This window comes from Salvia miltiorrhiza, chromosome 5 (genome assembly GCF_028751815.1).
Source record: "Salvia miltiorrhiza cultivar Shanhuang (shh) chromosome 5, IMPLAD_Smil_shh, whole genome shotgun sequence".
Lineage (NCBI taxonomy): Eukaryota > Viridiplantae > Streptophyta > Magnoliopsida > Lamiales > Lamiaceae > Salvia > Salvia miltiorrhiza.
In genome coordinates this window covers 15941781-15957861 of record NC_080391.1, presented here as the reverse complement: position 1 = coordinate 15957861, position 16081 = coordinate 15941781, and the positions used below count along the sequence as shown (strand labels likewise).

The following is a 16081-nucleotide window of genomic DNA, read 5'->3' as shown; positions in this document are numbered from 1 at the left end:
GATTGTATTTATACGCTCCCGTGAGCAAAATAAATGATAAGTGAAGGGGATTATGACTGGGCTAGATTGAGTTGTTTGTAGAAATGTGCATATGTATTGTATATATGCGTTCCCGTGTTATAGTATAGCGCACATATATATTGTATTTATATGTTTCTGTGAGAAAAATAAATAGTAAAGGAGATTACCACTGAGCTAGCGTGAGTGGTTTGTAGAATAACGCGTATGTATTGTATTTACATGTTTCTATGAGTGGTTTGTATAATAGCGCCTATGTTTGTATTAATACGTGAGAAAAATAAATGATAAGTGAAGGAGATTACACGGGCTAGCGTGCGTGGTTTGTAGAATAGCGCATATGTAGTGGTGAGTGATTTGTAGAATAGCGCATATGTATTGGTTTGTAGAATAGTGCTCCTATGAGAAAAATAACATAACTCCAAGGAGGAATTGAACTCATAACTTTAAGGTGATAATCCTCTAAAAAAAAAATTTTAAGATGATAAGCGAAGTACCTAATTATTGGGCCACTGCAATTATGGCTTTATGTGTGAGCAATTTTTTTATAGCCTCCCGAAGAGAACCGGTCTCATGGATGATACTGCTCTCTTAGAAGTCCAACTCTTTTGATAATGCGTCATACTTATAATATTTAGTTCCACACAATTATTTATTTATTTATTTATACAAACTAATTACTTGTAGTTTTTTTAACCATAAATCCATTGACCAAAATTTAACGTTAATAAATATAAGGATTGAGGACTTGTCACATTTTACACAATGGGCCTAATTTTAATATAAAAACAAATACAATTATTATAAAACATAATAAAAATTATAGTATTACTGTATTACTATGCATTTATAAAATTTAATTCTTATTTTTCACGATAAATTGGGTGTTGATTAGAAGTCTTCTTCTGTATATATATAATTTAGACGACATTGATTTTTGGATTTAATTTTGGTTGCTGATGCTATTGTTGCTAAATATGATAAATAAGATATTCTATGTCTTGCAAGTATATTATCGAATGACCCTATTCAACATACAATATCAAATTTTGTCCATCATTTGAAAAAACATAAATTTTGGTCATTTTTTGTATGGCATGACTATTCTACCATTCTCTCTCTATCCTCTCTCTTTCTCATCTCCCTCTCTCTCTCTCTCCAGCGGCTCATCTCTCTTTCTCATCTCCATCTCTCTGCTCCAGCGGCTCCTCTCTCTTTCTCATCTCCCCCTCTCTCTCTCTCCAGCGGCTGCACTGCAGCGGCGCCGAGCTTGGAGAATTCGTCGGAGCTCTCGCGGCGGTGGTGGAGGAGATCCTCCCTCTCTCTCTCTCTCTCTCTCCAGCGCGCGGCGGCGACAGATCTGGTCTGATGAGGCGGCGGCGGTGGATCTGATCTGATCGTTGCGCCGCCTCCTCCATCGGCAGATCTGATCTCCGCCTCCTTCGATTTCAGCCATGGCAAATCTGATCTGATCTGTGTGCTGCACGTATGGCACTTATGGCACTATTAGTGCCATAAGTGCCATAAGTGCACACTTCCCCTACGGTTTAGATATTCCATTTAGGGTTTAGATATTCCATTTAGGGTTTAAATGAAGTTGTTTCTTTATTTGTGCTGCAAGTATGACACTATTAGTGCCATAAGTGCCCAAAATGATTATTTTACTTGGTTTTATTTTAGATTTCCGTTGGCACTTATGGCACTAATAGTGTCATAAGTGCCAACGAAAATCCAAAATAAAACCAAAGTAAAATCTTGGCACTAATAATGCCATAAGTGCCTAACCCGACCCGACCCGCGACCCGCGTGCCTGATCCTACCCGGTCCGCCTCATTAAGGGTAAAAACGTCCAAATCAATAAAAATGATCAAAATTTGTATTTTTTCAATGTGTGGCCATAAATTGTGTTTTATGCTTCATTTTTACTACTTCAAAATTTTACTCTATTCAGATTATGCAGCTCCGCAAACAATTCCAATTTCCAAGTGCGTAAAATCATGTGTCAAAGTCGTCGCCGTGTAAGGATTGATCATCTCCACAATACCAAAAAATAATTATAAAAAGAATGTTTGCCCAAGTCATATATGTTTATTTAACTCCATTTCTATTTCAAGAATGTCATCGTCACAAAATTTCAAGAATCTGGAAAACGAGTTTTAATTTCCAAACTTTGCCAAAATAAGATAATTAGTTTCCATTTAGTGGCTCTTAATCCACACGACCCTGCACCCTAATATAAGCTTTTACCCTCATTATTATTACTACCTAATCTAGATTCGACCTGATTGGTTTATTACAACTAATGAGTGGTAATTAAGATTGTAAAGTCTTCAAAGCAACCTTGCCCAATAATTATGTGTTAAGAATTCAACCCACTGTGGGGGCTGCCTTGATGAACTCAGAGCTCTTTTGTGAACTCTATTACATTTTATCTATCTATATATATTACTATCTGAAAAGTTCCAATATTCCCCTGCCTACATAGCATTGTTATTGTTCGTGTTGGGAAATCCTTTTCCGACCATCAACATAAATCTTTTCACCACCATGAAAATGGCCTTTTCCACTCGCCTTTATTTCTGATCCTTTTTCACCTTTCCTTTCCCGACTCGGAAATACTGCTGAGCTACAAGGCATGTCTCTGGGCAGATGGAGGAAGGAAGAGACGTCCACGGCCGCTTTCCGCCCCTCCAACACCACCCTCGCCGCCGTGGAATCGCTAGCTCTGCCTCTTGTGAGTTTCTTGCAAACATATTATTCATCATAAGTTTTGCAATTACTTTGTTTTTGTGACTCTGGTTGAATTCAGGTGCAGGAAGTGGTGTTTTTGGCCGATTTTCGGTGCCCCAAGTGCCAGCGGCGAGTGGCTGAGATTATGGCCAAAATGAATGGTGAGTAACGCCTTATTTCTCACTTTGCGCCACCACTTTGCGGCGGCGGAGGTGGTGGTCCAGGGCAAGTGTCTTTCTTGACAACCTTGATTTGGGCCGTAGTTAGTGGATTTCTCCATAGGATTCCCTTTGGCAATGATGGTGGCCCTGCCAGTCAATCTAAATTTGTTCTTCACAAAGTGGGAAAAAGTCACCTTTCCCTTTTCTGGTGCTAAATTATTTAATTATTTGGCTAAATTATATTTTTGGTTTCTTCCCCAATTTAATCGGTTGATATAATTAATTACATGTGCCATTTATTGTCTTTCATTTGGTTTGTTAGCATAAAGTTGTGATAATGGGGAAGTTGTATCTGCTTCATACTCCATATAACAAATTTCACCCTCTGTTTAATCACCTACTAAATTCCAAGATTTTAATATACTGACAAAGAATCACAGCTTGTGCGACAGCTATTTTTTCTTTTTCTTTTTCTTTTTCCGGTCATTTTTGTTAGTAAATATATACTCCATTTTATTGCGGTCGATGTGAACATGTGTATTTCATCGAATAAGTGGTCATTTTTTATTTTATTTTTGCAGGGGAAACTCAATCGGTTGTGATAAGTGTCTTGGAAAAGACGGTGACGCTGACGTGTGCATATCCGACCGGCGACAAGCCGGCCGGCCGACAGCTTGTTCATCGCAGTTCATGGAGCAAGACATCCTTATTGTTGCGCCTCTTTCGCTATTCCTGCAGTTAACTCCTAACTGAAACATTTGACTCCAAAAAAAAAAAAAAAAGAATAAAGAGATTTGATGTACATGCCACATTTACTCACACATGTTATTACCACTTTCTAGATGTGTAAATAATATTCTGTCACAATTCAATAATGTTTGAAACACTGATGATTTTACGTTAACTTTTTTTGGGAGCTCTTCGTGCTTGTTTATTTCGATGTTAATTTATTTCTAAGACTACAAATAACAACATTCACACCCTCGCAAATGAGACCATATGATCTTCCAATTAAAAATTTCTACTTATCATAGTTTCATTGGTTCTACATATTTATTTTAGATGTTAACATAAAATCTTAACATCGTTTTTACAATTTTTATACACCGATCGTGATACTTTTATTTATTTATTTATTTATTTATTTATTATTATTATCAAAATTCATTATTAAATTCTCATCCTACTCGACTATGCAATTGATCTCGGGTTTTTTTTCCCAAATTCTAAAATTTGATTGAGCATATTTGGCAAAAGTTTGTGGTTGAAATTGAATCTATAATTTTTCTATTTGTCTGAAGTATAATCAATTTATTTGTAATTCAATCAAATTAGTGTACCTCCCGCGCGATGCGCGATGATTGTGATTTTACATTCATATAAATTATCTATATACGTTATCATTATTAATACTCCATCCGTCCCACCATTTTAGTCCCGTCCCATTTTTCACACATATTAAGAAAATGCATTTAATTTTTATACTTTTATCTTTTATACCCTTATTTATTATTTTCACACATCCTTTTCACATTTAAGTGAAGCATTAAATAAGGTTAATTTAGTAAAAATAATATTTTTATATAGTATTAATTAGAAAAGTGGACTATCTTTTTGGGACATCTCAAAATGGAATAAAGGACTAAAATGATGGGACGGAGGGAGTAATACTTTCTCCGTCTCATCGAAGGTGAGACGTTTCTTTTGGCTCGAGATTTAAGGAGCTAATATTTAGTGAAGAAATGAATGAAAAAAGTAAAATGAAAAATAGGGTGAATGAAAAAATAGCTTTAATTTTTTTTTTTAAAAGAAACGACTCAACTTCGTTGGCACAACCCGAAAATAAATACGACTCAACTAAAGATCATCAGAATTCAAGCGATGGAAACAATTTCTATTAAGCATATTGGTCCCTCACATACCATATCTAAACACATATTTTTTAAAATATTAGTAGATATACACAGATATCCAAACTTATTTATTTTATATTCATTTTTACATATTATATATTAATAAGAAAATCTAAATGATAATAACTTATTTATTTTAAATTTATTTTTACATATTATATATTAATTTAAAAATATTTTCATGAATTCATTTAAGTTACATGTTACAAATTTTATCCAAAACAATAAGAATAATGTTCTTTATGTATAAAATGAAAACGAAAAGAATATTTGAGATGTTAAAAATTAAGAATTATAAGTTACTAAATTTTAAAAAAATCATTAAAAAAAATGAAATTATGCATTAACATTGACAAAATGTGTACAAAACGTGGTTTGTAGTTTTAATCTACAGCCACGGTTTTGTAGACGGTTTTAAGTTGCAGAATTTTCTCCTTGATAAATATTTTTTCCAATTCCAAAATTACCCTTCAAATTAAATTTATTGACATTTACTTTGCTTTTTATATATACTAGTGTATCACCCACGCTATGCGCGGTTGTAATTTTAAACTCCGTGAGCTATGCATATGCTTTACAATTATTAATTTAAACTAATAAAAATAAAATTTGATATCAAATTTATTATTTGCAAAATGATCTAATTTTTTAATATAACTAATGTAATTTATACAATAATATAAAATAAATTGACTATGAATTCGATATGTAACATTATAAATTTATTGTGAAAAATGATGAATTACAAAAAAGTAATAGTAAATTTTTGCAGCCTATGACATTTGAATCCTCGACCAAGAATTAATTCAGCAAAGCCATGAATTTACATGATTGATCCCAAACCATAGCTCAACACATATTTTGAAATTTTAATAAACACATAATAATATTTGAACTTACTTTAATACTTTAATACCTATCAAATATAATTGTATGGGTAAAAAACACATTAATAGAAAATAAAAGAGTTGTCATAATATTTAGAAATCAACAATAATTTTGAACAAATTCAATTATGCATTGTTTTCTTTATCTCTTCTAACTTTTTATTCAATAAAAATTGAATTATTTAATATTGAATTGAATTTTCATTCATTTAATGTCACGACCGGACTTAATTAAGGATAATTAACCCGGGAAACCATGACCAAGGGTTGGAGATAAGAAGCGGGATAGAAAGGGGATGAACGAATAAATAATGAACAACGAAGAAACATACTTAAATATTAACAACGAAGGGAACATTTACAACGGAGTTAGAGTCGTGATGATTTAGTCAAACTAGTAAGTTCGGGTAACCCCGACTTAGCCAAAAATAATATGAACTTCTTTTGAGTACACAGCGGAAGAAGGTTTTGATTACATGTATGAAGACATGTACTCAAGAGTTCTTTAATACATATACTTCAGACAAAAGGGATTTCTTGCTCGCCACTTCATCACCACCGGTTACTGCTCAACCTGCACATTTAGAAATACATGCAGGGCTGAGTACAAAAGTACTCAGTGGGTACATATGCCTATAGAAACTTGCATAGAAAACATAAATTGTCATGTCATCTTATCAGTACAGCAAGGGAGTTTTCATGAAATAAGCCCAAGCTTACTAAATTCTTTTGTGATTCTTAAAGACTGATCAGTCTAAGTTCTCTTGTATTTCATCATATCTGAAGCTTGTGTGTCGGAGAGGTGGCCACCTCTCACGGACACCTGATCGGCCAACCCGTTAGATGACTCACGGCCCTAGGTGTACACTAGCCCTGGCAGGATAGCTATCAACTGCTCAGGACCCGAATTCGATTACTTTAACTGGCATTGCCTCATCAGATAGATATCATACTAAATGAAACATTTTATGGCAAGACAATAACTGAGATACTGAAATATCTTTTCGTTCATAGATTCAATAATGAAATAACTTGCTTGAAAGTAACATTAAACTGATTTGATATATCTGAAAATAAACCCACCTGATTTGAGATCTTGGTGATTCGGTGATTCCTTGATTGACGGTTATTCCCGACCTTGACCTTGATTTCGAGAAAAAACATAAGATACTTACTCGGGAAAAATTCTCAGAATGAGAATGCATAATTAACCATGCATGAATCTGGTATGCATGAACTAATCCTCTGAGCGGTAGTCAGGAATTTCTACTGTTAATCCTCGTTAAAAGATTTAGCTAACTCTCGTTTATTGCTGTCGAATAAGGCTATAACTCTTCTTTTCCCATCGGAACATTCTAACTCGTAAAATAAAATAATCTCGCCCTTGTATTCGATAAATAGAAGGAACTGACTCGGTTCATCCCATAAGTAACCCCGTAAGAATTTATCGGGCTTGACAGTAGAATATAATTACTAGTGTAACTTCAACTAATTAATGACTCCAAATAAGGTAGCCGATTAATAAAACAAGTGGCTTTAATGAAATAAACGATAACAGTCCACTTTAAATTATTTGGGCTTGAAGGAGATAGTAATAAGCTCATTAATTAAGAGGCTCAATAAAGTAGCCTACTAATTAATCAAGAATGGCTTGAATTAAATTACTGCAGCTTGTCTAAATAAAATAACGAAAGTGTCCAAATGATATAATAATTAATGTGGTTTTGGTAAGAATAAATCTTAGTCCAATAAACAATAAATCGGCTCAAATGAAATAATAAATCGGCCCAACAATACGTATGGGATTTGGAAATGAAAGTCTATCAATATATATATATCTCAGCCCAATTCTTTTTAAAACAATTAAAGCCCAAACTTAATTATAATGGGAGTGGCCCAAAACAATCAAAAGGTGAGGCCCAAAATGAATAAATACTGGCCCAGTTCGAAATAGAAGTGAAAGCCCAAACAACAATTAAACATCAAGCCCAACTCTCTCTCTATTCAACTGTCGGTCTCTCTCTCTCTCTCCAAAAACAATTCTCGCCCTTCTCTCTCTGAAGGAGCCGCTCGCCCCTATTCCTCAGACCAGTCGAGTGGTCTTCTTCTCCGTCGGCTAGAATCTGACCGGCTTCGCTTCTCCGGCTGTTCAGCCATCGTCTGCCGACGCGTCGAACCACGGCGACCTCTCCTCCTTCTTTCTTCCTCACGCAGATTTCAGTCGAGTCCCACTCTGGAAATCATCGCCGCTGCTATCACGCCAGTCTGGAATCCGGCGATCGGTCGTCGTCCGGGTGCGGCGCCGTCAAACTCTCGGCCTCATAGCCTTCGCCGACGTCGAGCCCTAGACCTCAGAAAAGGGAAGAACGCCGTTGTCGTGCGTCCGCTGCTGCTGCGCTCGAGCCCCTGCTCGATTCTCCAGTTCCGACGGCCTCATCAATTCTCCAGTTCCGACGCCGTTGTTACTCTGATGCAGGCGAGACGACGAGAGGTCGCCGCCTTCTCCCTCCGTTCCGTTAGTTGGGGCTCGGCAGTTGCTTGGGCAGTCGGCCCCCTTTTCCCAAAGCTAAGTAACTCATCTCAATTCGATTCAAAGTCCTAGTTTCTGAGGGTGTGGGTTCTTGTGATTACTACTCTAGAGTACAGTGAGTGAAGTATAAATCTTTCAGTTGTAAGCATCTCATGGCTATTTGAGGTAGATGAACTGTGATTATGCTAAATATTGATGCGAACTGAATTGAATGCTTGAGATAGCAAAATACCTTGAATGCGTTCAAACTGATGGATTGTTATTGAGGTTGAATGTAACGTATATCAACTTGAGAGCTTCGGCTGAATGAGCTGGGGTTATTCTTTGATTTTCTTTTGGGTGAAATGAGTTGAGAGTGGAAACTGCATTTGTTGGCTGGGCTGATACTAATAGAGAAAATGATGCTGCATACTTGAGTATGCTAGGAGGATGAGCAGGCATAGGGTGGCTGGAGGTAGAAGCTTGAGGGAACCGGGCAGCCATGGAAGGCGGCTGGAAGACTTTTGCTGAAGGTGGATGAGATGGAAGTGCAGAGGGGTGGCCGGCTGTTGCTCCAACATTCTACTATTACCTTTTCTTTCTCTTTGACTATTGTGTTCCAAACTTGAGAAGTGGGCCATGTCAGTCCCAACTTGTAATATGCTATGAATTTTCCAAGGTGATAACTAATTTGTAATCTGTAAATTGTAAATAAAATACTGGTTCGAGTTCCTAAACATCGCGTTTCTGTATTCGTTTAATAACTGCTTCCTTGTCTGCTAATATCGATAAACTGTAAAATAACTTAAATTAAATCCGTGGATTTAATCTGCAAAGTTGGAAATGATTCCAAGACTTCTAGTGGCACTAATAAAATATAACAGCATCTAATTTTCAATTAGTAAATAACATGACTTCGCTAAGTCAGTTATAACTTGGAAATAATAATTACTGAATGGTTCGATAATTCTCATCGCGATTTACTCACACGATACAAAACAATAAAGCTAAAATAATAACTCCGTCTCTTATTAATAAATCAGGATCGTAAGCTGAATTGTCATAAACTGTCAACTGGATTTCCATTTACTGAAAGATGCGATTTTAATATCGCGATACTGGATTTAAATAACATAAAAAGAGCGGGTCACTACATTTAATGATTAAATAAATATTTAAAATTAAAATTAATAAAATAATAATATCTAATAACATATTTTTAAAAAAATTATGTAAATAATTTACACAACCTTCTTTATTTTACTTCAAATTTAACTGATTTTCAACTTACTTTGAAAAATTAAATTATAAATAATTAATCACTACTCTTTATTTTTAAAAATTAAATGCTCGTAATTAATTTTATTGACTTATTAACTTAAACTAATTCTTTTAATATTTATTGAGTTAATCAAATGATTATTCAATTCAACAAAAATAGATCCACGTATTATTATCATAAAAACATTCGCAAACATATTTTTGTAACATGACAATGTTATATTTTCTTTCTTGATAGATGTTTAAGTGTGTCAATAGTCTCAACTTTAAAAAAAAAAAAACTAATAAATAAATATGTATAATATATAGAAATTTTAAACGGCCATAACTTGCTCTTTTTAAATTGATTTATACCTTTCATGCAGCAAATTAACGATTTTAATAATATTTTATTTAAGATACATTATTACATATTGCATATTTTATATCGAATTGATTAAATGAGATTATTGCATTAGTGTTTCTTAAAATAAATTATAAATTAATATGTTATAATATATCTTTAAAAATTATACATAATATGTTATCATTTTATGATAATTACATAATGTCATATTAATAATATTTTGAATGAAATACATAAAATTACATAATTTGACATATTTTTTTAAAAGATGATATATTTTCTAATTGCAATTAAAATATAATTTTGAAGGAAAATATCATTATTTATATGTATAAATTATTTAATGTATTATAATTTTAAATCATCATAACTTACTCATTTTAAACATATTTTTTTACATATATTATATATCAAATTAAATATCATTTCATAATCTTTCGTTCAAGATGCATATTATATACTCCATTTGACATAATATGGAATTGCTTAAAAAAGAAAAAAAGAAATGCTATATCAATTAAATAAGAAAATAAAAAAATAAAAGATTTAAATAATGCATTGCTCAACAATTTGAAAGTTTGCTATTTTCTAGGTTAATGCCGATCGGCAGTTTTCTTCTTTTCGAAAATAAAGTGTAGTTAATATATTAAATTTGATTTTTAATTATTTACTTTTTTCAATTTCAAAATTACCCTTCAAATTGAATGTATTGACATTTACTTTGCTTTTTATATATACTAGTGTATCTCCCGCGCTATGCGCGGTAATTGTGATTTTAGACTCGTATAAATTATGTAGATATTTTATATTTTCTTCGGTCATAAAAAATAGTCCTAAAAAGAGACGATACAAATTTTAATAAAAATAATTAGTGTATCGTATATTAGACCTCTTTAATTTCATGAACTTTCATTTAATAGACATATTGCATATTGCATATTTTATTTAGAAATCATTTACACACAAAGAATAAAATGGTCTATGCAAATAAAAAGAAGAAGAAAATGTTAGAGTGCCTTAATTTTTAATTGGATGAGTGAATCTTTTTCCTTTTTTATTTGAAATAATTGTAAATTTAGTTTGAGCATTAGATAGTTGAAATATTTGTATTACGTGTGTGATTATATAGAATTGTTGGTCATTTGTGGATTAAATAATTTATTTATAAACATCTAATTATACATTTAATTGTAAACTTTCAATTATGTCCTCTAGTTGAATTTTTTTTCTTAAAAAAATAAATATATTTACACATTCTTCTACATAGTATACCACATGTGCGATGCACATGGATTATGGATTTAAAATATAATAATATTAAAATTTACCTTTTAATATTTATGAATTTAAAATAATACTAATAGACAACATAAATGTTTACAACATCCTTATAATGTGGTTGTTTTCTAATTTCCTGTGTAACATAAACTATAAATATATAATTTGATATCTCTTGATAATAATATTATTTTTTCTATTAATAAATTTTATACATTAAAGTAAATATTAATGCAGAATATAATAATCACAATATCAGAAGAAGACAAAAAAAAAGTTAACAGAAAACTTTAAACGCGTCCAATCTTTAGAAAAAATAAATATAAATAAAGATAAAAAGACATTTAGTTATACATTTAACAATATTTTTTTAAAAGAGTCAATTATATTAATATTGTTAATATTATATTTGTTGAGTTTGTTTAGAGATATAAGTAATCATTCTTTCGAAAACAGCCATAAAAGCACAATTAGATTTTTTTTTTTTTTTTTAGGAAAAAAAGCACAATTATTAGATTAAGAAAACAAAGTTGCGGTTTTGTAGGCTAGGAGTAATCGGCAGTTATATCTTTGATTTATAATTTTTTTCCCATAAATTCCAATTACACCCTTGTAATTGAATTAAATTACATTTACTTTACTTTTTATATATATAAAGATTATATAGAATTGTTGGTCATTTGTGGATTAAATAATTTATTTATAAACATCTAATTATACATTTAATTGTAAACTTTCAATTATGTCCTCTAGTTGAATTTTTTTTCTTAAAAAAATAAATATATTTACACATTCTTCTACATAGTATACCACATGTGCGATGCACATGGATTATGGATTTAAAATATAATAATATTAAAATTTACCTTTTAATATTTATGAATTTAAAATAATACTAATAGACAACATAAATGTTTACAACATCCTTATAATGTGGTTGTTTTCTAATATCATGTGTAACATAAACTATAAATATATAATTTGATATCTCTTGATAATAATATTATTTTTCTATTAATAAATTTTATACATTAAAGTAAATATTAATGCAGAATATAATAATCACAATATCAGAAGAAGACAAAAAAAAAGTTAACAGAAAACTTTAAACGCGTCCAATCTTTAGAAAAAATAAATATAAATAAAGATAAAAAGACATTTAGTTATACATTTAACAATATTTTTTTAAAAGAGTCAATTATATTAATATTGTTAATATTATATTTGTTGAGTTTGTTTAGAGATATAATTAATCATTCTTTCGAAAACAGCCATAAAAGCACAATTAGATTTTTTTTTTTTTAGGAAAAAAAGCACAATTATTAGATTAAGAAAACAAAGTTGCGGTTTTGTAGGCTAGGAGTAATCGGCAGTTATATCTTTGGTTTATAATTTTTTTCCCATAAATTCCAATTACACCCTTATAATTGAATTAAATTACATTTACTTTGCTTTTTATATATATAAAGATAAAGATAATAAAGATAAAGATCATTAGAATTCAACCATAGAACCTATTGAGAGGCTTAGACTTAAATTTCTCTGAATTTCATATTTTCCTCGATTAAATTCCCTTTATCAACCAGGTTTTCCTCCATTTTTACTTAGATTGATGATTTAATTTATTATGGTTAAGACTCATCACAACATTATGCTTAAAAAATAATACATGTTGTGATTCGGTAGTTGAAGTGATCATATATAAATTTCTCAAGATAAATATAGTTGAATTGTGTTAAATATTGATATGTGAAAGAAAAATAAATTAGTTAAATATTAAAAATACTGAATAACTGGAGTGGACGAGTGGTTAATGTAACTATTGAGCGATTTTGGTTAATTTTTTCCGTATCACAACTAGGGGTGTCTAAACGGGACGGGTCGGGTACCCTACCCGAAATTTGCGGGTACCCGACCCCGAATTTTGCTCAAATGTTAGTCCCGATACCCGCCCCGCCATGCACGTCGGGTACCCTAATACCCGACGCGGGTACCCAGCGCGGGTATTAGGGTACCCGCATACCCGGTTGATTTGCAATTTTTTCCTTTGTTTTTTTTCTTTGTTTTTCGATCAATTATATATAGGGTGTAGCTATTAATTCAATCCTTACCTACTATTTAATTTCAATTCTACTTAATCATTGATTAAACAATTAATAAATGGTAATGGATAGTTTCTAGTTTTTACGATTTAATCTGATTTTAATTGAAATAGATTGCATTGCATGATCTTTGATTGATAATTTGATGGGAGGAAAGGGAAGTGAATAATCAGCAGCTTCAAAAAAAAATTCACAAATCAACACTCAATTTTTTGGGGCAATCTGCGTCTGCCAATGATTCCATTGACCCCATATTACAATTTTAGTCTCCATTAACAATTTAACAACATGATGATAATGATTAATGCCTACTTTTAATATATAAGTTATATATACTACAAGTATATATTATAATTTATACATGAAGAGGCAATATAATTTCACGTCACTAGTGAATTTAGGGTAGGGACTTAATTTTTACTTTTACTAATTATTATTATTAAAAATTAATAAAAATATAAATTTATATTAAATTAATAATATTAGCGGGTATTCGGGTATACCCGGTACCCGACGGGTATACCCGATACCCGCGGAATTTCAAAACATTAATCCCGATCCCGACCCGGTTCCCGTTAATTGCGGGTATCGGGTACCCGATACCCGGTCGGGTATCGGGGTCGGGACGGATAACCCGATACCCGCATCCCGTTTAGACACCCCTAATCACAACTCACAAGATTGCAACCAACATCTCTTTTCCAAAATGTATTTCGTTTCATATTCTCATATCACCCGAAGTGTCATGTATACTCAACTTAATGATTTTATATTTGGGACAGTTTGTTATATGATTGAAATGTACAATCTTACCGCGTTAATTAAATTAGTATTTGCATATGGTGCAATGCACGAAAATATTTTTATAAAATTAATATTTATTCAATTATTATATCTATAAATATAAGTAAAAAATTAATTTTAACTGAATATATTTTAAATAAATATTGAAAAAAATAAAAAAAATAAAGAATAATTCATAATAATAATAAAAATTGATGTTATGAAATGCAAAAAAAGGGTCAAAAAGTGAATAAAAAAATAAAAATAATTTATTCAAAATAAGATGAAAGAGGAAAGAGAATTATTTAAGATTTTAATCTTTAAATAAATATAACTTTTACATTTTAAATCAAATATTTACATAAAATATATCAAATTAAAGTTTGTTGTGATCTTTAATTTGATATGCATATAAAATATTTATAATTAATTGAATTTTTCAATTTTCAAAAGAAATTAAAATAAAAAAATAAGAAGATAAAAAAGGAAATAAAAAGAAAAAATATAATTTTCAAATAATTATTCAATTCTATTATAACTACAAAATTGTTATTTAAATTTGAAATTTAAATTGATTTCGAATTAAAATATTGACTTTTTAATATAGTATAGATATAGATAAATCGACGGACCTACCTATCACCTAAGATAATGGGGGAGAAAGAAACATTCTTAATAATTGATGAGGAGGTAGTGTGTTGATAAACTGCTTTTTAGGTTCCCCATTGTGGAGGAGAAATCAGAATTCACGAAAGGATACTTAGCATCATGTTATTTAGAGTACTAGGCAAGGAATCATGAATCCTTGCTAACTAAGGTTTCTGAAACTTGGACACATAGAATTAGGTTCTTTGTTCAAAGAAAATATATATTATATATATTTCTATTCAAAAAAACTAGACATGTAAAGCTTCATGATTTTTCAACAAAGAAAAAGGGCCAATTTTCCCCCTCCTTTTCTCTACAGCTTTTTAGGGCAATCTATCAGCCAATAAACTGGGATCTCATCAAAGTTCTATGTTAGCAGAGGCAAGTATTTTTACTTTTCTCATTGTTTATGTAAGAACACTTTGGGTAGCTCGACCTAGAGAAGTCGTTACATAATTTTCAATCACTTTTCTCATTAAGCACAGGTTCACTGCATGGTGATGAGGATAAATCTGGACTGCAATGCTTGTTGCCGGAAAATGAGAAGAATTCTCCTTAGGATGAAAGGTATTACTAACTCACTATAGCAATTAAGAATAGTTGAATACGAAATGTAACATGAAAATATATATAAGGTAGGTGTTTTGTTTTGTAGAAATCGAGACGCATTTGATAGAAAAGCAACAGAATAAGGTAACGGTGTGTGGAAGATTCGTTCCGGCGGATGTAGCCATAAAGATAAGGAAGAAGATGAAGCGTAGAGTTGAGGTTCTGGAAATTGAAGAACTCGCCAACCTTAATGGCCGTGTAGAACAACAAATGCCTCCTCTCTTAGCACAACCAGTTTATTAGTTTTTCTTTTTTCCTTTTTCTTTTTATTAAATTAAATTGCTGAGTTACTTACAACCAGAAGAACAAATTTGAAGTTCTTATTAATGATAGCATTTTCAAGATGTAGTGTTTAATGGTGGAGTAGATCATTTAACATCGTGGCATGTTTATGTGTTAGTTTTCTCAATGTGTAGTGGTGCAAATTGGCTAAAACGTAAGTGAATACTTGTTTTTCAGTTACATGTCAGATCTGATACGAACTAAGGTTATTCGTATCAGTCGTGACATATAACATCCTCAGACGCCATTTGATCTTGCGCTTGACTCGAATGGTACGAAAGAGCATATTCACATCTAGGGCTGTGTAATTGGTTATCGGATTTTGGATAATCCATTAACCGAACCGAAATTTTCGGGTTCAGGTATCCAATAATCGAAAATTTTCAGTTATTGGATCGGCTTCAGTTATCATTTTAAAAAAATTACGGGTAATCGGTTAACCCGATAACCGATTCGAGTTAACCGAATAACCGAAAAATATTTAATTAATAATTATATATATATATATTTAATATATATTATATATATTTAAAA

General features: G+C 31.4%; 2 protein-coding genes across 2 annotated transcripts; both read left to right on the top strand.

Annotated features, from left to right (window-relative positions):
* The first annotated feature begins 1974 nt into the window (after window positions 1-1974).
* On the top strand, window positions 1975-3813 carry LOC130986382 (uncharacterized). The gene is made up of 3 exons (XM_057909789.1): window positions 1975-2752; window positions 2828-2909; window positions 3491-3813. The coding sequence occupies exons 1-3, from the start codon at window positions 2654-2656 to the stop codon at window positions 3649-3651; spliced, it is 342 nt and encodes a 113-aa protein (XP_057765772.1). The 5' UTR covers window positions 1975-2653; the 3' UTR covers window positions 3652-3813.
* An 11093-nt stretch (window positions 3814-14906) lies between these two features.
* Window positions 14907-15609, top strand: LOC130986383 (heavy metal-associated isoprenylated plant protein 6). The gene is made up of 3 exons (XM_057909791.1): window positions 14907-15037; window positions 15142-15223; window positions 15312-15609. Exons 1-3 carry the CDS (start codon window positions 15026-15028, stop codon window positions 15506-15508), a joined length of 291 nt encoding a protein of 96 aa, XP_057765774.1. The 5' UTR covers window positions 14907-15025; the 3' UTR covers window positions 15509-15609.
* Window positions 15610-16081: the final 472 nt, after the last annotated feature.

Bases quoted from the DNA above. Each gene is read 5' to 3' on its own strand.
- LOC130986382 (XM_057909789.1), top strand. From the start codon at position 2,654: ATGTCTCTGGGCAGATGGAGGAAGGAAGAGACGTCCACGGCCGCTTTC. The intron at 2,753-2,827 runs GTGAGTTTCTTG...GGTTGAATTCAG, and splicing joins AATCGCTAGCTCTGCCTCTT to GTGCAGGAAGTGGTGTTTTT. The intron at 2,910-3,490 runs GTGAGTAACGCC...TTATTTTTGCAG, and splicing joins GATTATGGCCAAAATGAATG to GGGAAACTCAATCGGTTGTG.
- LOC130986383 (XM_057909791.1), top strand. The intron at 15,224-15,311 runs GTATTACTAACT...TTTGTTTTGTAG, and splicing joins AATTCTCCTTAGGATGAAAG to AAATCGAGACGCATTTGATA.